Genomic DNA, 25,295 nt, shown 5'->3' on the forward strand with positions numbered 1-25,295 from the left:
CCCCATGCCCCACCCCTGATCCCTCGGGCACAGCCTGCAGAAAGGCTTGGGTCAGACAAACAGCATAATACTAAAACCTGGTTTTCTTCAGCCCTGGGGCACTCAGCCACCCATGCGGGCCCTAGCTGGCAGTCTCTTGCTCTCGAGGTCCCATGCGCTTGATGTCAGCTGCTTGCAGTTGTTCCAGGGCCTCTTTGAGCCCTGTCACGATGCTGTGCTCCTTCTCATTGCCCTCCTCTGGTAGCTCTGCCAGCGGCCGCTGGAAGGCCTGGCTTAGGTATGCTCTCAAGGTCTGCTTGTCCAGGCTGGGGTCGATGTTCATCAGGGCTACACGCAGCTTGTATAGGGTCACTTCATCACGGCTGGTCCCCAGGAAGAGAGGCAGGCCTTAACCCCAGATGCCAAGGTGCCTCCCTTTCTGCTGGGCTGCAGCCGTGTAGGGCATAGGGAGGTTCTAGGGCTTCCGGTGCCGCCCTAAGGGACCAGCCCAGCCCATGGGACTTGCTGAGTGGGCCTGACAGCCCTACAGTCACTCACAGTTCCATGCCCAGCTCCTGCTTTAGTTCTTGCAGGTATGCATCCTTCTCATCCATGTACTGTTCCCACAGCTTTTGTACAAAGGGCTCACTGTGGCCCTCCTCATCCTGCAAGGGGTCACAAGGCAAGGGGAAGGGCACGCTGGCCAGGGTGCAGCCAAGGTAGGGGGTGGCAGGGCGGGTTTCTGGTCCCAGCCACCGACCTCTATAAATAAAGAGCGGTAGTTGAGCAAGTCTGCATTGCTGCTGTTGGGATGCCAGCCGCCTGTCTCCATCAGCTCCAGAATATGCTCTCCCGTCTTGAAGGGAAAGGTGCTCTTGAGGATGGAGCTGTGGGGAGACATGAAGGCCAACAGGGCCATGGCTGAGGCCTGCCCACCTGTTGCCCTGCACCCTCCTCTGCCAGCCACACAAGGGTTCAGAAGGCAGCAAACACACCAAGTGGCCCTTCCACCGGCTCCCCTCATCCCTGAATATGCCAGAGCCTGGCCTGGGAGTCTGAACTGGTCTGGTCTGGCTTCTCACCTAAACTGCTCCATGGTTATGAGTCCTTCATTCTGACTGTCAGCATTTGTCATCTCCTTCAGCAAGTAGGCAAGGAGCTCCTTCTGATTGATGTACACACTCTCTTTCCTCTACGGGGAGGGAGGTGTTCACAAGCACAGAGCTGGGCTGTGCTGGTGGATCCCCAGCAGTGCAGGCTGGGATGAAGCTGAAGCTTACCTTTCCCATCAGAACTGCGTAGAACTGACTCATGACCTCATTGGAGCGGAAGAGCTTGATGTTTTCAAAAAGGGTGTAAGCCCAGGCTACAGCATCCTGGGGTCCAAACCGACGCTCCAGGAAACTGAAGAAGAAGTCTGGGAATTTCTCTTTCTGTAGCACGAAGGAAATTCCTGGTCAGGCTGTTCCAGGGTTGGTCGGCCCTTAAGGGGAGCTCCTGGATGACTCTGAAAGCCCACATGCCAGCAGGCTGGTGAACTCTGACCTTATCCCCCGCCATACGCTCCTTCCAGACATCCTTAAGAAGGCTAACCACGTCCTTCTTGGCTGGCTTCTTGTTTGGCACGGGGCCATCACATCGCAGGAAGGCGGGGATGGATTCTCCAAAGCCCTGAAAGGAGATAGATGGAGGGGTCAGCTCGTCTCCAGGGCCATCTGTGGCCTACTCCCAGGCTGGGAAGAGACCCGGATGGCTCCTTTATGGAAGCTCAGCTCTCCTTAGCAACAAGGCCTGGCTGCTGCAATTTCACTCCAAGCTGTCTGCCCAGGGACTCTCCTACCAGCCCAGGAAAGAAGTCCTTCTCCCGGAGTAGGCCCTCGCCGATCTCCTCCAGGAGTATGTCCACCAGCTGGTCGCTGTTCTTGCCCTCGGCCAGCATCTGCCAGCGCTCTGGGCCCCCAGCCACCACATCTGCAGGTGAGGAAAAGAAGCTGAAACCTGGCCCATCCCCTTCAGTGGTCCCCAGGTTCCCTGAGGCCGACAGCACCTTCACATTTGGTCCAGTCAGGCCGGGGCGTGGAGGTGCGCTGGATCTCCTGCAGCTCCAAGGAGAACTGGTCACGTTCCCTGAGCGTGCTCATGTGCAGCTGCAACAGCATCTCATGCTCCTTGCGCACCTCCTCATAGTCAGCTTTCAGGCCATCCAGCTGCAGACAAGGTCTATGGTTCTGTCTCCCCGACCCGTTCAGCCCAGCCCGGCCCTGCCTGTCCCAGCCCGTGTTCCAGCACCTGCTCCTGAATATCCTTGTTGTTCTTTTCCTGCATCTCAAAGTCCCTCCTGGGTACCACATCACCAAAGTTGGCCTTCATGGTGTTGAGCTCCATCTGGGCCCGGGTCAGGTCTTGCCGTGCCATCTTCAGAGCCAATGAGAGCATCATGGGGTCCTCCCCCCAGACATCTGCAGGAAGCCCCACAGCCCATGTCACCCTGGTTCTGGGGCTCAGAGCCCAGGGCAAGGGGGGAACACCCTTGGGCCCTTCTGTCTTCCCTGGGACTCATTATCAGCTGGGACAACATTATCAGCTGAAAGGGGCTCAGGATACAGTGCATCTCCTAGACAGACTGTCCTTGGCAGTCTAGGTGGCCTAAGCCATTGGCAGTGTTCCTGCCTAACTTGGTCGCCAGGTGGTGGCAGAGGAAGTTCCCAAACAATTGTGGCCTGAACAGACTAGGAATGCTGTATGTAGATGGACAGTGGAAAGCTGCCTTCCCCATTCCCCAGTCCCTCAGGGCCAGAGAGCCACCTGGCTCCAGCTCACCTGGGGACTGGGCCAGGGACATGTCTTCCCGCTGGTAGCGCAGCTCGTTCAGATCTGCGATCAGAATTTTGCGGGCATCTCGCTCAGTGAGGTAACGCAGGTACTCTTCAGCCAAGTTCTTCCTCAGTTTGGTCACCTGGAGGGAAGATGGCTGTGTGCAGGGGACTCCTGCATATGATTAGTCATCATAGGGGATGGGAGGGGTGTGGGGTGGTCCCCTCAGAGCCTGGCAACAGGAAGGCTTGGAGGAATCTTGCTTTTCCTGAGATCCCAGCAAGGTGCCAATGCCTCCTCCCATGGAGTCTGTGGCACTCGCCTCTCCCGCCCCTGGCTGGTGCTGAGTGAAGCTCTGGGGGTGGGGTGGAGGTGGCGGTTCTGTGTGTCATTCCAGATGCAAGGGGAGGGCAGGTTTGCAGGTTATGTGTCACCTCCATGCCCATGGCCTCAGGGTTCCCTCCAACTACTCTGGGCATCTGTGGGGCAGGAGAACAGGGACAGGGTTGCCACACTGCTTGCGCTGACCTCACTCTGTAAGGAGATCTTTTCTTCATTCTTTTTGTCGATGAGTTTTAGCAGGTGCATCTTTTCTGTCTTGAGTGTGGAGAGTTCGTTCCGCTCTTCAGCCCTCATGGCCAGAATCTTCTCATCGCAACCCTCATTCACTGTGACGAGTTTGGCCTTCAGTGGCTCCAGAGCCCGGATCTTCTCCCTTTGGTGGGCTAAGCAGGGGCAGGTGGGAGAACTCTTTGGGGGCAGTAGAGAACAGCCAGGTGATAGGGCCCAAGGTCACACTCAGGTGAGTGGTTGTTTTGGTCTGTGTACTCAAGGGGCCTACATTGCCCTGAACTTGCTTCTAAGCCAGGGCCAGAGCCTGGCTGGAGACCAGGGTCTCTCCTATGCTCTTTCCTCTGTAACTGCTGGTGTTGCAGCTTGCCTGCAACTGGGCACCTCCTCACTTCCCAGAGGTACTCACTGTCTTCTGGGTTCACTGTGTTTCATGTGGAAACTGTCCCACCATGCTTCTCTCTATTTGGAAGAGTTACAGAGAGATCTCCCTCCACTGATTCACTCCTCAAATGCTTATAATGGCTCAGGTTGGGTCAGGCTGAAGGCATGAACTTGGAATTGTATTCAGAGCTCCCATGGAGATGGCAGAGGCCCAAATATTTGCTGCTTTTTCAGGTGCATTAGCAGGGAATGGGAGCAGAAGTGAAGCAGCCAGGACTTGAATGGGGGTGCTGAAGTCACAGGTGGCGGCTCAATCCTGTTCCAGCACACTGGCCCTCCTACTGTGCCTCTCAAGAACAGGAGGTGATTAAGTGTCTCGGATTCTTTATCACAGCACAGTGATGCAGAAAGACTCGGGGTGGGGGTTTGGTGGCCTCAAAGCCCAGTTAATAGCTGCTCTGGTCTTGCCCTGGAGCCTTGGATCAAGAGAGCAGGACCCTTGCAGGTTTTTTTTAAACATTTATTTATTTTTATTACAAAGTCAGATATACACAAAGGAGGAGAGACAGAGAGGAAGATCCTCTGCCCAATGATTCACTCCCCAAGTGACCGCAACAGCCAGAGCTGAACTGATTTGAAGCCAGGAGCCAGGAGCCACCTCCTCAGGTCTCCCATGCGGGCGCAGGGCCCCAAGGCCCTGGGCCATCCCCACCTGCTTTTCCAGGCCACAAACAGGAAGCTGGACGAGAAGCAGGGCTGCCGGGACCAGAATCGGCACCCATATGGGATCCCGGCACTTTTAAGGTGAGGACCCCAGTTGCTAGGACACCGCGCCATGTCTGACTCTTGCATTTTCTTAGCCCAGCCCAGAGAAGTAGATGCATTCTTACCCAGCATCTCCTCATAGGCATTCTTGATGGAAGACAGCAATGGCTTGTATGTTTTGAAGTCCTCTATGAAGAACTCAAAGATTTCTCTGTAAGGCTAGGAAGAAAAGGAATTTTTCTTGTTACCTTGCTGGGGACCTGTGTTTTTCCCTGCTGAGCTCACAAGTGTTCCAGCTTGCAGCTGCTAGGGAACCCTTACTATTGGACCCGGTCACTGCCAAGGTCTCTGTGCCACGGTGTTGGGCATAGCTGTCTAGAAGCCTCTGCTGGTGTCTGCCCAGAGGCTTTCTAGGCCAGTGAGAGCCAGACTTTGCACTCTGTGCCTGGGTCACCCTCTGGCTCTCAGGTCTGCGTCTTTGGCTTCCTGCCTTTCATACCCTGCGTCTCACAGCCCTGGGCAAGCAGGAGGCCACAAAAGGTTCTTGCAGCACATTGTGATCCATAGACACACCTGAGCCACCCGGGCCACACGTTCTGCGTTCTGTTTCTGGAGGCAACATAGCTCTCTGCAGTGACCTGGAGCTCTGGAGTCAGCCGTTTATGCAAATTCTAGCCTCCTTCCTGCTAAGGGGTGCCCTGCTAACTGGTCTTGTCACAAGATTTCCTTCAGAAAAGGGGACCCAGAGGAAAAAGGAGAAGTCTGGCTGCATGCCAGGTCCTGGTGGGTGGGGTTTCTCCCTGCCCCCCTTTCACTCTGTGGCTCGTCCGACCTGCAGCCTCAGCTCCTGGGAGTTGTCGGTGCCTAGGTCCAGCAGGAGGAGTTCCTTGCGGAGGTAGTTCTCTAGCTGCTCCAGGTACCTGGGCTTGACTGTGCTCAGCGGCTGCTGCTGGCTCCTACAGGGAACGCCAGGCTGAGCGGCATGTCCCCAGCCTAGCGCAGCAATCACCCCATTGCCCTGTCTCCTGCTCCAGCACCCCTCCATGCCTGCCCCACATGCACTGTTGGGCAGACCTGGCTTACCCTGATCGCCTCTGGTGGTCATCGGAAGAACAGGGCTTTCTATTCTGCAGAATTGTCTGCCCAGTGGCATGTGTGGGCCATGGGGACAGGTAGCTGCCCATGGAGAAGTGAAGGGGCTGCAGAGAAGGACAGGTGGGGTAACCATGACAACAGTGCTTTCCCTCTTAATGTCTGTCTCCATCCTTTCTCTATCCATCCAGATGCTTTTTTTTTTTTGTACCAGTGTGGCAGACTAGGAGGAGGTTCCAGGCTCCAGGCTTCGGATTGGCGTAGTTCCAGCCATTGCGGCCACTTGGGGAGTGAATCAATGCACGGAAGATCATTCTCTGCATCCTCTCTGTCTCTCTTCCTTTCTGTATATCTGATTTTCTAATAAAAATAAGATGAATCTTTAAAAAAAGAAATACACAAACAGGAAAATGGAGAAATCAAACAGAATCATCATGGGGGCAAATATATTTAGGCAGAAAAATTATCTTCTTGAATATTATCAAACTGTGATTTTTTTTGTAACCATGCAAAATAACCCTAACCCTAGTGAGTGAGTTATGTAGGTCACACTTGGGGAAGGCCAGTCCTTGTGTCCTGCCAGCTGTGTCTGCTGCAAGGAAACATGTCAGCCCTACTTTGATAGCATGGGGAGTGGAAACTTGGCAGGGCAGGGGCGCAGCTGGGAGGGCCTCTGGCCTCTCGCGCCTGAAGCTCTTTGCTCTCTGCTGCCCCCTGCAGGTGAAAACAGAGAGGCGGCCCCAAGAGGGAACAACAGGAGAGTACACCGCCTCCTGCTGGTTGCAGGTTGAGTTGTCACCACTGAACTTGAAAAATGATGGTCTAGAGGTCCACGTGATATAGCTCAATTGCTTAAATCCTCCCCTTGTAAGCACCTGGATCCCACATGGTCACCGATTTGTGTCCCATCTACTCCACTTCCCATTAAGCTCCCTGTTTGTGACCAGGGAAAGCAGTTGAGGACAGCCTAAAGCCTTGGGACCTTGCATCCATGTGGGAAAACTAGAAGAGGCTCCTGGCTTTCGATCAGCTCAGTTCTAGCCATTGTCGTCAATGGGGAGTGAATCATAAGATGGAAGTTCTTTCTGTTTCTCATTCTCTCTGTAAATATGCCTTTCCAATGAAAATAAATAAATTAGGAAAATCTGAACAATGACTGTCTTCTGATAAAATCATAACAATCCTTTGATCCTGTCAGGAAAAGCCTGGAAGCCCTTACTAAGACAAAGTGCCTTTTTGTGTAAAACATTACAGAAATAGAGGGCATCATGAGAGTCAACATTGCTGTTCTGTTCTCACACACCAAGTCCTAAGTAGTTATGGCATCCTCTGTGAGGCCTGGCCATTCGAGCCTTCTAGCAATCCACAGAGTGGTGGGAAGGACCGGGGCAGATTTGCCGTGGTCATCCCAGCTCCTAGCACAGCGTTTGGTACACAGCCGGCTAGATGAAGAGATGAGGTCCTTTCCAGAATGCCAACTGCAGCACAGGGCACGGTGGGCAGAGGCTCAGGCTGCCAAGAGACAGCTGGGAAGGTTTCCAGATGCAGAACAGCCCATGGCACCCCCCTCCCCAAGCCAGGTGGACCTGGGCCCTGCGAGCCACCGGCCCCTAACTGGGAAGAAGCTACTCTTGGTGGAGGTGCTTCTGCTGAGTGGATGGTGTACTTCAGGATACAGAGATGGGGAACGGGGGTTCTTACTTGAGGTTGCGGAAAGACTGTGCCACTCACCAGTGTCTTCTGTTTCTGAGAAAGTCTGTGCTTCTGGGTGCTCTTGGAGTCAGAGACAGAAGAGTCTTTCATGGCTGCCCCCGAAGGCTGTGGGCGTGTTCTGCGCACAGAAGGGCAAGCTGTGGGGGTGGGGAACAGCACCGAGTGCGGAGAGCCCCCTCCTTTCGATCCACAAGGCACAGTTTCCTCCAGCAGGGCTCTGGGTCCCTCTGGTGCCTGATGACACCCAGCAGGTCTGGGCCCAGACCCTTTCCTTACATTCCCAGAGCCTTTACACTCCTAGAGTCAAACAAATAAAACTTTCAAAACAGAAATGGAGACAATCTGAGTTTTGCTTTGCCTTTCTGACTAAAGTTGTTATGAAGCTTAAGAATAAAAAGCATTGGGGCCCGGTGTGACAGCCTAGTAGCTTAAGTCCTTGCTTTGCATGCACTGGGATGCAAAAAAGGAGCTGGATGTGAAGATGCTGGAACTGACAAGTGACCGATGGGGGATGTCGGCGTCACAGCTGGCCGGTAGCTTTATACACTTGTTCTGAAAGCTTGGGGTGTCACTTTGGTATTACAACAGATGTTTGACACCAGTCTTCTCATGGGAATGAGAAACACTTCTATTTATGCCTTTTACTGCTGGCAGGCACTGGATGTAGAAGCATAACAGGTGGTGGATTTAACACAATGTGCCCCAACAATGGCTCTGTTTTCAGTTTTGATGTCATAGAGAAAATAGTAAAAACAAAACAAAAGGGCCCGGCGCGGTGGCGCAAGTGGTTAAGGTCCTTGCCTTGCACGCCCGGGATCCCATATGGGCGCCGGTTCTATCCCGGAAGCCCCGCTTCCCTTCCAGCTCCCTGCCTGTGGCCCGGGAAAGCAGTTGAGGACAACCCAAAACTTTGGGACACTGCACCCGTGTGGGAGACCTGGAAGAGGCTCCTGGCTTCGGATCGGCATAGCATCGGCCGCTCACTTGGGGAGTGAATCATCGGACGGAAGATCTTCCTCTCTGTCTCTCCTCTCTGTACATCTGCCTTTCCAATAAAAATAAAACAAATCTTAAAAAAAAGAACAGGATACCTAGTGGAGCCCACACACTTGTTCAGAAAGCTTAGGGTGTCAGCCTCAGCTGTTACATTGTGCTTTCCTTCTTTTTTTCTTTTAAAGATTTATTTCTTTTTATTGGAAAGGCAGATATACAGAGAGGAGGAGAGACAGAAAGGAAGATCTTCAGTGATCTTCAGTGATCCTAAGTGACCACAACGGTTGGCACTGCACTGATCTGAAGTCAGGAGTTAGGAGCTTCTTCCAGGTCTCCCATGTAAGTGCAGGGTCCCAAAGCTTTGGGCCATCCTTAACTGCTTTCCCAGGCCACCAGCAGGGAGCTGGTGGGAAGCAGGGGCCTCCGGGGTTAGAACCAATGCCCATATGGGATCCTGGCATGTGCAAAGTGAGAACTTTAGTTGCTAGACTACTGCGCTGGGCCCTGCACTTTCCTTGTTAAAATGGATTGGGATCCTCTTTATTTTTTTTTTTTTTTAAGACTTGTTTTAAATTGGAAAGTCAGATTTACAGAGAGAAGGAAACACAGAGTAAAAAATCCTCTGTCTGGGGTTCACTTCCCAAGTGGCCGTAACAGCCAGAGCTGAGCTGATCTGAAGCCAGGAGCCAGGAGCCTCTTCTGGGTCTCCAACACAAGGAAGTGGAACAGCCAGGATACGAGCTGGTACCCATATGGGATCCCAGCGGATGCAAAGTGAGGATTTAGTCACCAGGCTATTGCGCCAGGCCTAAGAATTTCTTTCTTTCTTAGTTTCGTGGAGAATTGCAATTTCTTCAATCATGGCTCTGCCACATAACTATTCTTTCTTCACTCTACTGCTTGGTTCTCATAGACTAATTTTAGCTCTGGCCAAGATCATTAAATTGGCATTTCCTTCTCTAGGATAATTTTGCAGGCTTTATCTGTCACAGTAGCAGATCCTGGAAATTAGAATTTAGGGGTAGTCAGGTGTGTGTGTGTGTGTTGACTTACAAGAGGGAAAATGTATTCAGTTATAGCTTCCTGAATGCCTATGTGGTGAGAACTTACAGCCTCACTAAACGTGTGACACATAGGTATCCCGATGTTTGAGTTACAGGAATCTGTGCCTATAACTGTAAAGGCTTTTCTTGAGGCTACAACATGAAAAAGGTTGTAAAAGGTTTATCTAAAATTGTTGTCTAAACCCACACAGCTGACTTTCTTGATCAACGGGACTTAGGCAGTGCATTGTTCAGGCCCTGGAGGCTGCATCCTGCCCCTGCAGCTACCCTGAGGCTGCTTAGTGTTGGCCCAGAACTTCATCAAAACATGCTTATCTGGTGGTGGCGGTGGTGGCCTAGCAGCTAAAGTCCTCACTTTGAACCCCGGTTCTAGTCCCGGCTCCTCCACTTCCCATTCAGCTCCCTGCTTGTGGCCTGGGAAAGTAGTGGAGGACAGCCCAAAGCCTTGGGACCCTGCACTCGAGTGGGAGACCTGGAGGAGGTTCCTGGTTCCTGGCTTCTCGCTTCGGATCGGCGCAGTTCCAGCCATTTCGCTCACTTGGGGAGTGAATAATCAGACTGAAGATCTTCCTCTGTCTTTCTTCCTCTCTATATATCTATATAATAAAAATAAATAAATCTTAAAAAAAAAAAGAAGCAACCAACAAACAAAAACATGCTTATCATTAACCTAGCTCGGGGGTGAAGGGTTCGAGTTCAGAAAGTTGACATCGCTGGGTTCAGATCTCAACTCCACTACTTACCAGCATATGCAGGTTAAAAACCCTTATCTTTCCAGACTCATAATCCCCTTCTCCCCGTGGTACAATGATGACGTTATTTATTCATTGAGTTGTGAGGGTTAACCGTGGCTTACAACACACTCGGTATGTAAGCATCCTCCGCACCAGCTGGAAGCAACTACTAACAGCAAAGTGCGTCCACCCTAGAGCTAGCAGGGCCAGGTCAGCCAGGCTCCAGGACACACAGTGTCAGCAGCGCTGATTCCGTCTGGGCCCGCGGCCTGACAGAGGTATCTCACTGGTAGGTAACAAGGGTCGGTCTCAGGTGCCATTTCCTTTCTGGACGTATTTTAAATCCTGTTATATATCCTCAGACCGACCAACGCCTACCTCGACACAGAGAAGCTGCAGCACCGCGCCTGCGAGGAGTCCATTCCTGCCTGACCCGGGCAGGCTGGCCACCAGCAACCCGCCGCCACGGTATCTCTAGTAGTGTACAGCCCGTTGTCGTGGCGACCAGGCCCCGGCGGCCCCTGCGGCGGGGGCGGGATCAGGGTCGCGTCACGCCTCCGAACTCAGCGCCCGCCTGTTGGGAGAGGGGCCAGGTAGCAGAGAGGCACTTTGACACGGGAACAGAGCGCTCCGAGACCCCTTCACTTACGGGGCCTTTGGGCCCCGGCCACCAGAACTGAAGCCGAACACGAATAGAAGCCTTGGAGGAGGGAGGGACGCTGAGGGGGCCGGATCCGCGTCGTTGACGGGAAGTGTAGTTTTTGGTGCCCCCAAAGTCTCAGCTGACCTAGTTCTCGACTGAGCAGGCTGTACCACATCTCCCGTCGTCCTCTACCATCCCCGCCTGGGCCGGCCTCCGCAGAGCTCTGCGTTGTGGGATATGAAGTCCCAAACGTGGCTCAAGAAGGGGCAGTGTCCAAAAAGAGGTGCCGGACTCGGACTCGGTTTCCCTGCGGCCCCGGGAGGCTCGCGAACCATTGGCTGAGCGGGGCGGATCTGGTCCTGTTCTTCCCCGCCCCCAGTGACACAATAGCAGCTCCCTCCAAGATGGCGGCGGCGACGGCGGACCCGGGAGCTGGGAATCCGCAGCCTGGAGATTCCTCGGGTGGGGGCACTGGGGGCGGGCTGCCGTCCCCCGGGGAGCAGGAGCTGAGCCGGCGCCTGCAGCGTCTGTACCCCGCGGTCAACCAGCACGAGACGCCCCTGCCGCGTTCCTGGAGCCCCAAGGACAAGTACAACTACATCGGCCTTTCCCAAGGCAATCTCCGTGTCCACTACAAAGGTATGGTCTTTGTGGCCACGGAGTGGGGATCCGGCCAGAGCATCTGCAGGACGGCTGTGACGATGCCGCCTGCCCCTGCCCCGTCGCGACCCTTTTGTTGCGGGGGTGCTCTGGGATAGGCCTTAGGCTCTGTGGGATGTCCGGTGCGGTGGGGCTGATCAGGTGGGCGAGTGAGGGGGCAGTCTGATTGTCTGCTCTGCCCTGAGACTCCCCCTTCCTTCTCCATGCCAAGAGAACTGCAACAGGTGCCCAGGCGCAGTGCTGGGCTGGACTTTCCACTTCAGGGCCTCCTGGCTAGTTTTGGGCTGCCTCCAACTTCAGCCCTGCCCTTTATCGCTGTTGAGTTGTGGGAGTCTGACGAAAGGGCTGGTCACATCTTCACCGTTAGCTAGAAGTTCTTGGGCTTGCCCACTTGCCATTTCGTCCAGACTAGGTCAGGTCGAAGTTGAGTGGAGGGTCAGGGGGCATGTCTTCCAGGCCTGCCCTCGACTTTCCATGGTTCTCCACGCGGACTGCCTGAATTCTAGAGAGATGGGCAGCAGCGCTGGGATGTCCCTCATATGCTCCCGTATGACCCCTCCTTGTAGGTATGAGGGAATGGTGTCTTAGGCAGGGCTGCTGTTGTTAGGAGGAGGGTATGCCCAAGGCAGGAGCTGTGTGTGTTGGAGACTCTATACATTTCCTAGGGCTGCCATTTGCACTTCTTCCCCTTGACAGTTCTTCCTTGCCCTTTCCTGTTAGGTCATGGCAAAAATCACAAAGATGCAGCCTCAGTACGTGCCACTCACCCCATCCCTGCAGCCTGTGGCATTTATTACTTTGAGGTGAAGATCGTCAGCAAAGGAAGAGATGGGTAAGCCGATCGGTATACCACTCCCCCTTTCCCAACACTGAGGTGTTCCTGGTGGTGGTCAGGGTTCGAGGTCTAATAGCTGACATTGTGAGGCGCCGAGTCATGTGTGTTTGGGCTGCTGTGGTTCCTTGATGACTGTGGCTGGTCTCAGCATTAGGGCTTGAGAGCAGGTGGGTGTATTGTTGGCAAGGCAAAGTGGGGGACTTGAAATAATGATGTCATTAAAAGCTCAGAGATCAAGAAAACCAGTAGCAAGTTTGGATGAGCTATGAAGCATCCAGAGTTGGGTTTTTCCCCCAGGAGGTAGGATGTGTGTGTGGTTTCCCTTCTTTTCCACTCCTTTTTTATGGCAATTAGTCATGGAGAGGCCCCAGTTGGCTTCAAAGGAGTAGTAGAGTCTTTGCAGCTTTCATCAGAGCAGAGCTGGCCACCAGCCTGTCATCTCAGGGTAAACAGCACACACATGGTCAGCAGCAGGTGACCTGGCTGCCCATAAACTTGTTTTTCAGTCCAGGAACTTGAACACCAGTTGGACCAGCTTTAGGAAGGTCCTCATTAAAGTCAGCATCAGGGAGACACCCTGTTGTGGGGTGATGTAAGCAGACACAGGAAATCAGAAGGGAGGTTCTTAATTTTCGTTCCTCTTTTTCCTTCTCCTAGTCTCCTCCTTTCTTTTTTCTTTCCGGTGATGATGACCCAGCAGGTGTGTAGCTGCTTTGGAAAACACTTGGTTCACCAGAGATCTTTGTCCCAATCCTGTTTTTGTGCTTCTGCACATTAAGAATGATGCTTCTTTCCTAGGGATTATCCCCCTTGTGGTGCGTGTAGAATGCTCGGCCAAGGGACCATGCCATAGGCAGGATGGCTGGAGTCACAGGGTTTCCTCCTTGGGAAGCTCCATCTTGGGTAAATCCTGGGACTTCAGTCTCCTCCATGTTACAGGGAACTTGGCTAGCACCTAAGCTGCCTTAAGCTTAAAATTCTCTGATCCTGAAATTCCTATTGTGGGAAAGTACTGCATCTTTCACTTTTATTTTCATATACAGCATTCAAAGGTAGGAAATTTATATTTATTGGAGGGATTTTTTTTTTTTTTCCAAGAAAAAAAGGCAGAGTGACAGTGAGAGGGAGCTAGGAGAAGGAAAAGGTGAGAGAGCAGGTGGGCACACATGCATAAGAGTGTTGTTTTCTGCTGGTCACTGCCCAGATGCCCAGAACAGCCTTTGTTAGGCTAGGCTAAGTGAAGCCAGGAGCTCCATCTGGCTCTCTCATTGAGTGGCAGGAACCCAAGCACTTGGGCTGTCATCCACTGCTCCCAGGTGTGTGGGTAGGAAGCTGGGTAGGAAACTCAAGAGCAGCTAGGAGTCAACCCAACACTCTGAAATGGAATGTGGCTCAACCTACTATACCTTCATCACTCCTGAAGGGCTTTTAAAAGCCGTTTATACCTTTTCATTTTATTTGGAAGGCAGACAAAGAGCTGTCTTCTGCCTACTAGGTCATTCCTCCAATGCTTGCTACAGCCAGGGCTGGGCCAGGCCAAAGTCAGAAAAAAAAACAAAAACCAAAACTATTCAGTTCTCTCCAGTGGGTTGCTGGGACCCAGGTACTTGAGCCTTCTTTATTGCCTTCCAGGATGCCCATTACCAGGAAACTGAGGAACCTGAAGCAGAAGTAGAGGGGCTGAGAGATGAACCTGACCCTTTGTGCCAAACACCTGACCTTACCAGAGGGCTTTGCAGCCCTTATTTGGCCCTCCCACCTGATAAATGCACTTGGTGTCGTATGTGGCTTGGTGACGATGACATGTTCTGAGAAGTGTGCCATTAGGCAATTTCATCATCGAGTAAACATTGGAGTGTAGTTATGTGGACCTGGTGGTACAGTGCACACACACGTGTACCCTCTCTTGAGGCTGTCATCACACTTGCATATGCAGTCCTTCATTGACTAAAATGAACCAGTGTGAATGACAAAAGCCTCTTAAACACGTCAAAAATATTGATAGTGGTGATAGTGGTGACTGAAAGATTGATCCCAGAGTTTATTCTTCCCGCTGACATGGCGGGGAAGACATTTGTTAAACTGTAGGGGAGAGAAGTGAATGGCTTTCTCTGCAGTTTTTTTTTTTTTTTTTAAGATTTATTTATTTGTATTGGAAAGTCAGATATACAGAGAGAAGGAGAGACAGAGAGGAAGATCTTCCATCCGATGATTCATTCCCCAAGTGACCACAATGGCCGGAGCTGAGCCAATCCAAAGCCAGGAGACAGGAGCTTCTTCTGGGTCTCCCATGTGGGTGCAGGGTCCCAAGGCTTTGGGCCGTCTTCAACTGCTTTTCCATGGCACAAGCAGGGAGCTGGGTGAGAAGCTGGGCTGCCGGGATTAGAACTGGTGCCAATATGGGATCCTAGCGCATTCAAGGTGAGGACTTTAGCTGCTAAGTTAATTGTGCCCGGCCACTTCTCTGCCGGGAATAACATAACATGAGCTAGTGAGACAAGATGTCTTCTCAGAAGGGGAGTGTTTAGACCAAGAGGCCTGCCTGGTGTCCTTCAGCAAGCTTTTGGCATTCACATTCTAAGTGGCTCTTGCTGGAAAAGGTCCTGTACCAGGTGAGATTGCCTTATGACAGAGGCTGTGTCCACAAGTCTGAAGAAAGGCGGGCCGACTTTCCTGGCCTCCATGGCCAGCATTTTATTTATTGGAGATGCAGAGAGCCAGAGAAAGTGAGCTCCCATCCTCTGGTTCATTTCTCAAATGTCTTCAATGGCCAAGGCTGGTCTGGGCCAATGAGAGGAGCCGAAAATTCAACCAGGGTTGGCTGTAGGAGCCCAGTTATTTGAGTGGTCACTGGGTGCCTCCCACTGGTCACGTTGGTAGGAAGCTGGAGTCAACTGGAGCTGCAGATGGAACCAGGGCCTCTGATGTGAGAGGCACCTGGGCATCTTAACGAGCATCTTAATTGCCAGGTTGAGCTCCCACCTCCATTCCTAGAGATTCTACACAGCGTGGCTACTGAGCTGATTTGGAAATCTTCATGTGTGATAATCTGTTTTATTGATGATAGACTGAGTGGCTGTCTCCCTGTGAAGGACTTTTGAAAGCCTTCTCATGACTGGTGTGGAGCCAGGGGCTGCTGTGGTTCACCTGTGGTTTTGGGGCGGCCAAGGGCGGTTACAGGACAGGCAGTTTGGCTGGCTGTGTCCCTCCCTCCCAGACTGCTGGGGGTGTATTCCTGCCCTCGTTTGACATGCACTGTAGCATTAGGCAGTTGTGTAGCTTTGCTATGTGACTGAGTTAGAGGGGGCTTGAAGCAGATGACAGTGTTCTCATTTCATGGGGGAGCCCTGACTTGTTGGGTACCTTTTCCTGATCCCAGTCACAGTGTCTGTGCTGCTGCTGCCCTTTCTCACTGGGGTGCTGGGGCACTCCTTCCTGGAAAGAGTGAAGAAGTCCCTGGCGGTGTGAGGGGGACAGGGCTGCAAGGGGCTTAGTGCTCAGAGGGGCCAGAGAAGAGTAACATGGCCTAGCAGGGCTTGAGCCACTTCCAGTCTGTTGAATCCACAAGCCCGTTTTACTATAGTTTGGAGTACACCTTAGTAAAAGATGTTCTGGTTTTTAGTGTCATTTTTCTCCACAAAGGTTTTTGTTAGGGTTGCTGTCTTTTTTTTATAATGATTTCTGTTATTTGAGGGGCTGGTGTTGAGGTGTAGTGCATTAAGCTACTGCCTAGATTACCAGCATCCTTTATAGATTCAAGTACTAACAGCTCTACTTCATTTTTTTAAAAGATTTATTTATTTTTTATTGGAAAAGCTGATATACAGAGAGGAGGACAGACAGAAAGGAAGATCTTCCGTCTGATGATTCACTCCCCAAGTGACCACAACGGCTGGTGCTGTGCCGATCTGAAGGCAGGAGCCAGGAAATTTTTCCAGGTGTCCCACATGGGTGCAGAGTTCCAAGGCTTTGGGCTGTCCTCGACTGCTTTCCCAGGCCACAAGCAGGGAGCTTGATGGGAAGTGAAGCTGCTGGGATTAGAACTGGTGCTCATATAGGAACTTGGTGCGTTCAAGGCAAGGACTTCAGCTGTTAGGCCACGGTGCTGGGCCTGACAGCTCTACTTCTAATCCAGCTCTCCTGGGAATGCAGTGGAGGAAGGCCGAAATGCTTGGGTTCCTGCATTCATGTGGTAGATCTGGATGTGGCTCCTGGTTCCTGGCATCAGCCTTGCCAAATCCTGGCTCTTGTGGATATTTAGGGAAGGAATCCATGCATGGAAGCTCTCTCCCCCTCCCCACCTGCCTCCCTCTCTGTGAAACTTTGTCTTGTAAATATTTTGGAGCCTACATTGTAGTATAGTGGGTTGAACCACTGCCAATGATGCCAGCATCCCCCATGGTCACTAGCTTGAGTCCTGTCTGCTCCACTTTTGCTTCAGTTTCCTGCTAATTGACCTGGGAAAAGCAATGGAGATGGCCCAAGTAGTTGGGTCTCTGCTCCTACACGGGAGACCTGCAAGAAGCTCCTGCTTTGGTCTGGCTTCAGTCTGGCTCAACCCTGGCCATTACTGTCTTTTATGGAGTGAGGCAACGAATGGAAGATCTGTTTCTCTGTCCGTTCTGTCTTTCAAATAAATAAAAATGAATCTTTTCAAATTTTATTTTTAACATTGTTTACATAGTTGGTAGGGATACATCTCCATGTGGGCTTCTGATTATAGTAGGGAGGGTCAGGTATGGAGGAAGGTGGGTGGGATGATTTTTTTTTTAAAGATTTCTTTTTTACAAAGTCAGATATACAGAGAGGAGGAGAGACAGAGAGGAAGATCTTCCGTCCGATGATTCACTCCCCAAGTGGCTGCATGGCTGATGCTAAGACAATCTGAAGCCAGGAGCCTCTTCTAGGTCTTCCATATGGGTGCAGGGTTCCAAAGTTTTGGGCTGTCCTCGACTGCTTTCCTAGGCCACAAGCAGGGAGCTGGATGGGAAGTGGAGCTGCCGGGATTAGAACCGGCACCCATATGGGATCCACGCGCATTCAAGGCGAGGACTTTAACCACTATGCTATGCGCTGGGCCCAAGGGATGATTTTTTTTTTTTTTAATTCTCCTGTGTCTGCTGGGGAGGAGGGAAATGCAAATAAATCATTTTTTTTAACGATTTATTGATTTTTTTAAATTTTGAATTTTATGGTACAATTCCATAGGGTCTGGGATTTCCGCCACCTCCTCCCCCCCGATTTCTTGATTTTTATTGGAAAGTCAAATTTGCAGAGAGAAGAAGAGGCAGAAAGATCTCCCATCCACTGGTTCACTCCCCAAGTGGCCGCAATGGCCAGAGCTGAGCCAGTCCAAAGCCAAGAGCCAGGAAGTACTTCTAGGCCTCTCACATGGATGAAGGATCCCAAGGCCTTGGGCCGTCTTTGACTGCTTTCCCAGGCCACAGGCAGGGAGCTGGATAGGAGTGGGGCTGCTGGGATATGGACCAGCACCCATATGGGATCCCAGTGCATGCAAGGTGAGGACTTTAACCACTAGGCTGTGTGCCCGCCCCGCCCCCCAATCTTTTTTTATTTTGAAACATCTTTGTTTTGACAGAGTATCTTTTGTGGAACACAGACTACTGTAATCAAAAAGGTTCTGCTTCAAAAGGTTTATCGAGTATTTGTTCATGCCTACTATGTGCTAGGTCCTGTGCTAGGTCCAGGGAAGAGTGTTAAGTAATCATAGGCTAGACTTACCCTCAGGGAGATGTAGGAAGGGCATTGTAAGGTTCTTGGCAAGAGAAGGCGCGGCCATGCCTGAGTGTGGGTGTGGAGGAGTTTCCCAGTAAATGAGACCCTTGGGACTCCTGAGTATGATTGGGAAGTAGCCGGGTCTCAGCGTGCTGGGTCTCCTGACTGCTCCCTGTGTGGGTCCGCTGGGGAGCAGGAGGGGCCAAGCTGGGGCTCAGAGATGGGTGCAGACTGATGTGCTTTAGCCACATTTTGCTGAGTCACCGGAGCTGAACCCAGTCCCTGCCAGTGGCACCAGGAGATAAGGGGCATTTGAGTTGATCTTGTCAAGAAGCCAGAGAGGTCCTCAGACTGAGGGTCTCCGTTGGGCAGCAGCTTTCTTTGGCAGAGCCCATGGACCTGTGTGGGCGTCTCCAGTTCTTAGGGCTGATACATGGAGGGTGTGGCTGGCCTGGCTGACAGATGCTCCAGTGTGACCCTCAAAATAGACTGTAACATCATCGCAAGCAGTGGCGGCCTCCTGCCATGTGACTGTGGCTCTGCCCATGAACAAGCCTGGGCCGGAGTGCTGGATGGTGTGCAGTTGTGCTGTGAAGGGTTCTGGCTCTCACTGCTCTGCTGAGAGTGGTTGGGGAAGAGGAGACGGCTGCTCTGTGGAGAGCCCCACCAGGATGGGCTCGGTGGCGTTAGGTCTTTGGTGCCAGACACTGGATTCTCCCAGCAGTTGTCTCTCCTCTCTCAAGCCTGGCCTTTGCCTGGATACTGAGTTTTGGGAGAGAGATGGTGAAGGCTGGTAGTCAGGGAAGCTAGGATAGGAAAGGGACTGTGCTTGGACTGCACTTCTCTGGTATCTCGATTTTACCAGCGTCCACCCGAGGCAACACTGCCCTTTGGGTTATACCCAGGTGGCCCCTCTTGTGAGTCGGTCACCTGCTGCCTTCCTGGTTTGGAGAGCTGCCTGAGAGTAGGTCCTTGCAGCCACGAGACAGCCTGTGTCTAAGCTCTCATGCTGGCCCCTCCTCCCCCATTCTGGTCTCTGTGTACTTCACCTGCTGTTTAATTGTTTGGGGCTCCTCTGTGTTCTTGGAGGAGGTCTTGTCCTGCTTGCCCTGAGAAATGGGTGCTGTCTTTGCCCAGTGCAGATATAAGTGTTTAGTTGTGCCTTGCATTTCTTGCTAGATGCCTCCCAGGCAGTGCTCTGGGCTGTGGCTCTCCCCACGTACCACATTATGCTGTTAGTGGACACAGCAACTGTTTGGGAGCATCCTACAGTATTGCATGGCTTTCCTGTGTGGGCGGTTTAAGCTCCGGTCTAGTTGGGCACCTTAGGGCACAGCTTTACACAAGAGTGAGAACTGGAGTGTGTATGGTATCCACTCGTAGGTACAACCTTCTTGGTCGCTGAAGGCTGTGAACTGTGTAGGGTGTGGCTGCCTGTTTATAGGCGGGGCCTGCCTTAGTTGGGTGCTGCCTCCAGAGAAATCCCTAAATTTATAGCTCTTTTGCTTACATTGGGATTTCATTCTCTGGAATGCTTAGTTTTCCACAAAGGAGTTGCCCGCTAAGGGAGCTTATCTATCAGAGGGAAATGGCAGCTCACTGGACTGGGACACAGTAGGATGAATTTAGCAGCCCCAGTGGCAGCTACCCTGGACTGTTCATTCTTAGGATGGAACCATTGGGAAGGAGGGAAGGACCAAGTGGGTCTGTGTGCCAGTGGTCAAGTTGGAAAGAAGGCGCTTATCTCTGAGAGAAGGATGGACAATTATGTCTAAGTGCAAGAGTGTTCTGCCCCTGCAGAAATTTCAGAATCCATTTAAAGCTTCTTTGTGACGTTTTCTTCCTTCTTTCCTTTTTTATGCTTTTTATTAAAGGTTTCTTAATTTGCTTGAAAGGCAGAGTTACAAAGTGAGAAGAGACCGAGAAGAGATCTTCCATCTGCTGGTTTACTCCCCAAATGACTGCAATGGGGAGGGTTAGGTTGATCTAAAACCAGGAGCCTGAAGTTTCTTCCAGCTCTCCCATGTAGGTGCGGAGGCCTAAGCACTTGGGTCATCCTTCACTGCTTTCCCAGGTGGATTACTATGGAGCTGGATTGGCAGTGGAGCAGCTCTGACTTAAACTGGTGCCCACATAGGATGCTGGTGCTGCCGGCCCCTTTAGGCCACAGTGCCACCTTCAGCATTATTTTTTTGTGACTGAAATGTGAAATTGTGACTGTTGTCAGAAACGAATCTTAGAGGACCTAGACAAGATCTTGTGTCTTGAAGAGGCCAGAAGAAGGAGGCGGGCTGAGAAACCCTTTGCCCTCTTCTTATGCTTCTCTCTCTTAACCACTACCTTGGGCTTGGAGATGCTTGGGGTCACAGGGGAGGGGGTTAGTGATGGCAGGTGTCCAGGGGCCAGGGTCAGATCAATAGCAGTGTTTGTTCTTTTCCAACGGGAACCCAGAGGAGCCTTGTGAAGGCCCAGCAGCAGCCTGGGCAGCTATCAGTTTTTGGTTGGGCTTTCCTCCTGAGGTGAAGGCGAGCAGTCCTCAGGGTAGAGGTGGCTGGAAGATGAGATGAAACCGACAGAGGAGAAGGGAAGCATGCCCAGATGGCCCCAGGGCTCAGCTTGCATCCTTGTGTGGGACAGTGCCAGGACAGAGCTGAATCTATAGCAAAGGAAAAGGGTTGCTTCCCTGAGTCAGGCTGGCTTCCTCAGCCAAGTCTGATATCTGCATGGGCTAGTTTTTGTTTATTTTGTTTTGTTAAATTGAATCCTGTTTTAATAATAACTTTTTTTTAAGCCTTATTTATTTTTATTGCAAAGTCAGATATACAGAGAGGAAGGTCTTCATCCACTGATTCACTCCCCAAGTAGCTGCAATGGCTTTAACTGAGCCAATCCAAAGCCAGGAGTCTGGAGCCTCTTCTAGGTCTCCCATGTGGGTGCAAGGTCCAAGGCTTTGGGCCATCCTTGACTGCTTACCCAGGCCACAAGCAGGGAGCAACATGGGAAGCGGGGCTGCCAGGGCTGGAACTTGGCGCCCATATGGGACTGCAGCATGTGCAAGGCGAAAACTTTAGCTGCTAGCCTACTGTGCCAGGCCCTTAATAATAAATGTTATGCCATAAGTTAATAGTGGTTTTATTTGCTTTTTAAATTATCAAAATGTATTTTTATTCTCTCTGTAGATAATATCTTCATCCCTCAAAGCATACATAGGTTTTTTCAGCACCTGACACATTGTACACTTTATGGATAGAAAATAAAGACACGCAGGCGCAGGTTTAAACAAATACAAGGCTATTGTACATATGTTTTACAAGTATTAGTAGAGGTAAATGAAGGAAACAGAAACCTTTACAGATACTTCAGGCAGAAAATGGCTAATACATTAATGTTAATACATTAATGATGGACTTAGATGCTTGCAAAATTGTTGGGACTTAGAGTGTCCATGTGATGGTAGGGTGGCCCAGGTAACATAAAATAATGAAAGAGACCAGATAAAACGTGACAGAATGGCAAATTTAAGATTAGTTTCTGGATGAGGACCTGTAGCACTAGGATTAAGGAGATTGAGTAAAGCCATTGAGTGTGGCCATATCCAGTTGTGCTTCAGTTCTGTAATTACACAAGGCCAGAGAGGTGAAGGGTAGGGCCCAGAGCCTGCCACTTGTGGGCTCTGGATGGCATGATGAGAAACCTTGCTCGGTGGTTAAGAGCAGTGGTTTTGGTTTTTGAATGTGGCTTCTCTGGAAAATCCAGGTTTAGTACTTGGGACTCTGTCAGCCTTTTAGAAAAGGAGCCCAGATTGCAGGGCGTGAGTAACCTACCTCAGACCACCTCCATGGCTCTTCTCTCTGCTTCAGGTTGGTGAACTCTGGCCGCTTTGTTGGTGCTGGTAGCACTGGGTACGTAAGGGTCTCTGGACCCATGCTCAGAAGGATCTCTTGACCCTGTTTTCACTTTAGCACGTCATGAAGGCTTTGCCATATTGCTAGTTTTTCTATGCATAGTGCTAGGACCATGTCAGTTTGTCTCTGAAAAGACCCTGCTTTCTGGGTCCGGCATGAGGGCCTAGTGGCTAGGGGCCTTGCCTTAAAAGTGCCGGGATCCCATATGGGTACCGGTTCTAATCCTGGTGGCTTCACTTCCCATCTAGCTCCCTGCTAGTGGCCTGGGAAAGCAGTCGAGGACGACCCAAAGCCTTGGGATCCTGCACCCGTGTGGGAGACCTGGAGGAGGTTCCTGGCTCCTGGCTTCAGATAGGCGCAGCACCGGCCGTTGTGGTCACTTGAAAAGTGAACCATCAGGTGGAAGATCTTCCTCTCTGTCTCTCCTCCTTTCTGTATATCTGACTTTGCAATAAAGATGCATAAATCTTAAAAAAAAAAAAAAAAAAGGCCCTGCTCCCTGAGGGGCCAGTACAAAAGTGGGCCGAGTATTTGACTACATGATTTCTGGCAGAAGGGTTAGGGATAGGGGATATGGTAGACTGGTAGCCTTGAGTAGACTCATCAGACTGTGAAAACAGTCTCCAATTGAGGGGCCAGCATTGTTGTGTAGCAAGTTAAGCTTTCACCTGTTATGCCAGCATTTCATATTAGCACAAGTTCAAGTCCTGGCTGCTCTGCTCCCAATGCAGCTCCCTGCTGATGGGCTTGCTCAGGCAATGGTTGATGTTTATGGTAGTTGGGTCCCTGTTATCTGTATTGAAGACCTGGATGAGTTACAGTTACAGGCTCCTAACTTTGGCCTGATTAGCCCTAGCCCAAACCATTGTAGCTATTTATGGGGGTGAATGAGCAGGTGAAAGATTCTCTTTGTCTCTCCCTTACTCTTACTCTTTCAAATAGAATTTTAAGATTTATTTATTTTTTACAAAGTCAGATATGCAGAGAGGAGAAGAGACAGAGAGGAAGATATTCCATTTGATGATTCACTCTTCAAGTGACCACAACGGCCGGTGCTGTGCTGATCTGGAGCCAGGATCCAGGAATTTCCTCCAGGTCTCCCACACAGGTGTAGGGTCCCAAGGCTTTGGGCTGTCTTCAACTGTTTTCTCAGGCCACAAGCAGGGAGCTAGATGGGAAGTGGAGCTGCCGGGATTAGAACCAGTGTCTATATGGGATCCTGGAGCGTTCAAGGTGAGGATTTTAGCTGCTAGGCCTCTGCGCCATGCCCATAATAAATAAATATTTTCAGAAATCCCAATGGGAATATTAGCTTTTGCTTCAGACTTAAATGTCAGTGATTTTTCTGTACTGTCTCTCAAGGACCATTTTGTATCCCCTGTCCCAAAGATGCCCTGTTTTATAGAGGCTGTTGATTTCTTTATATGGGGCAGGTTCTGATAGGAGGAAGGTTGCCAGCATCCTGAGCTGTGGCTAAGGTGTTAGATGTCAAGATCAAGCTTCAGGTGAGATTCTATGGGTTCTGTTGAGGTCTGGGGTAGCTGATGACTAGCCCTTTTGCAGATAGGGTGGGCCTGCAAGTGGGTGTTTTCATCCAATCCCAACAGCTGTCTCAGTCCTGATCCTGAGTGCCTGATTTCTTCTCTGTGTCACTTCCCACCAAAGTTCTGTGGGTCTGGACAAATCCTGTTGATGGAGCTTAAGTTGAAAGTATTCAGGGCCAGCATTATTGCAAAGTGGGTAAAGCCATCACCTGCAATACACGGCATCCCTTATGGGTGCTGGTTTGTGTATCAACTGCTCAACTTGCAATCTTGCTCCCTGCTAATGGCCTGGGGAAAGCAGTAGGAAATTGTGTAAATACTTGGGTTCCTGCCACCTGCACAGGAGACCTGGAGGAAACTCTTGGCTCTTGGCTTTGGACTGGCCCAGCTGCAGCCACTGTGACCATTTGGAATGTGAATCATCAGAGGAAAGATCTCTCTGTTTCTGTCTCTCATCTCTCTTTCTCTGTAATTCTGCCTTTTAAATTAATAATAAAATATTTTTAAAAACATTTGAGTCTCATAGTCATTAGTTCATGTATTTTTTTAAGACTTCTATTTTAATTGGAAAGGTGGAACTACAGAGAGAAAGAACAGAAAGATCTCCCATTTGCTGGCTTACTGCCCAAGTGGTCACAATGGCTGTGGCTGAGCCAATCCGAACCAGGGACAAGGAGCCTCTTCTGAATCTCCCATGCAGGTGCAGGGTCCCAAGGCTGTGGGCCGTCCTCAACTGCTTTCCCAGGCCATAAACAGGGAAGTGAATGGGAAGTGGAGCATCTGGGACACGACCCGGTGCCCATATGAGATCTCAGGTATGCAAGGTGAGGTTTTAACCACTAGACTATTGCACAGGGCCTGGGTCATGTATTTTTTAAGAAAAGATTAATTTCTCTGATTTATTTTTTCCCAGAAAGGAGGATAATAAGAGACTTACTGTGCAACCCACTGTGTCATTGGTTGGAGTGCCAGGGAGCAGGAAGTCATACTGTAAATAAAAAAAGAAAAGATTAATCTATCTATCTATCTATCTATCTATCTATCTATCTATCTATCTATCTATCTATTTTTTTAGGAGAGATAGAGCAATCTGTCTTTAATCCTCTGGTTCATTACTCTATAGCACAATAACCAGGAACTCCATCCTGGTTTCCAGCAGAAATTGGCCCAAATACTTGGACCCCTACCATCTGATGTGAGACCAGAGCACACTCAGAGTGTGTTCCCACTGGGCTCCATGCCAGGGCCCTACCTGTTTTGTTGGGAGAAGTCAGATATGACTCAGGCTGCCATGCATGGCTGTCAGGGTTTTCTTGGTGACTTTGGATGTATGCCAAAATATTTACAACAAAAAATATACCTTTTTAATCCCCTTCCTTCCTTCTTTCCTTCCTTCCTTCCTTCCTTCCTTCCTTCTTTCTTTCTTTCTTTCTTTCTTTCTTTCTTTCTTTCTTTCTTTCTTTCTTTCTTTCTTTCTTTCTTTCTTTCTTTCTTTCTTTCTTTCTTTCTTTCTTTCTTTCTTTCTTTCTTAAAGATTTGTTTATTTTGATTGGAAAGGCAGATATGCAGAGAGGAGTAGAGACAGAGAGGAAGATTTTCTGTCCAATGGTTTACTCGCCAAGTGGCCGCAACGGCTGGAGCTGAGCCAGTCCAAAGCTAGGAGCCTCCTCCAGGTCTCCCACATGGGTACAGGTCCCAAGGCTTTGGGCTATCCTTGACTGCATTCCCAGGTTAGAGGCAGGGAGCTGGATGGGAGGCGGGCTGCTGGGATTAGAACCGGTGCCCATATGGGATCCTGGATGTGTTCAAGACTTTAGCCACTACTCTATCGTGTTGGGTACATCCATTTAAAAATGGAGTTTAG

General features: G+C 50.7%; 2 protein-coding genes across 2 annotated transcripts in view; one reads left to right on the plus strand and one right to left on the minus strand.

The window, feature by feature from the left end:
* Nucleotides 1-15: 15 nt before the first annotated feature.
* Nucleotides 16-10,735, minus strand: TSNAXIP1 (translin associated factor X interacting protein 1). The gene is made up of 16 exons (XM_040982520.1): nucleotides 10,487-10,735; nucleotides 7,306-7,435; nucleotides 5,596-5,711; nucleotides 5,345-5,468; nucleotides 4,638-4,731; nucleotides 3,322-3,518; nucleotides 2,800-2,935; nucleotides 2,269-2,438; nucleotides 2,027-2,186; nucleotides 1,820-1,950; nucleotides 1,525-1,650; nucleotides 1,260-1,412; nucleotides 1,062-1,171; nucleotides 740-866; nucleotides 538-644; nucleotides 16-362 (listed from the first exon to the last, which is right to left on the minus strand). Exons 1-16 carry the CDS (start codon nucleotides 10,528-10,530, stop codon nucleotides 122-124), a joined length of 2,166 nt encoding a protein of 721 aa, XP_040838454.1. The 5' UTR covers nucleotides 10,531-10,735; the 3' UTR covers nucleotides 16-121.
* A 162-nt stretch (nucleotides 10,736-10,897) lies between these two features.
* RANBP10 (RAN binding protein 10) overlaps nucleotides 10,898-25,295 on the plus strand; it is a 59,633-nt gene continuing 45,235 nt past the window's right edge. Inside the window, exons 1-2 of the mRNA XM_040982521.1 lie at nucleotides 10,898-11,390; nucleotides 12,132-12,243. Of these exons, the coding sequence (XP_040838455.1) occupies nucleotides 11,156-11,390; nucleotides 12,132-12,243 (347 nt within the window). The 5' untranslated portion in view covers nucleotides 10,898-11,155. The remainder of the gene's footprint in view (nucleotides 11,391-12,131; nucleotides 12,244-25,295) is intronic.

This window comes from Ochotona curzoniae, unplaced genomic scaffold (assembly GCF_017591425.1).
Source record: "Ochotona curzoniae isolate NIBS_2020 unplaced genomic scaffold, NIBS_Ocur_1.0 contig_3622, whole genome shotgun sequence".
In the NCBI taxonomy this organism is placed as follows: Eukaryota; Metazoa; Chordata; class Mammalia; order Lagomorpha; family Ochotonidae; genus Ochotona; species Ochotona curzoniae.

What these genes read in the sequence shown, in the direction of transcription:
- TSNAXIP1 (XM_040982520.1), bottom strand. Translation starts at nt 10,530, where the DNA reads ATGGACTCCTCGCAGGCGCGGTGCTGCAGCTTCTCTGTGTCGAG. An exon ending in AGCGTATGGCGGGGGATAAG is followed by an intron (nt 1,413 to 1,524) that starts GTCAGAGTTCAC and finishes TTCGTGCTACAG; the next exon opens with AAAGAGAAATTCCCAGACTT. An exon ending in ACCGCTCTTTATTTATAGAG is followed by an intron (nt 645 to 739) that starts GTCGGTGGCTGG and finishes GACCCCTTGCAG; the next exon opens with GATGAGGAGGGCCACAGTGA.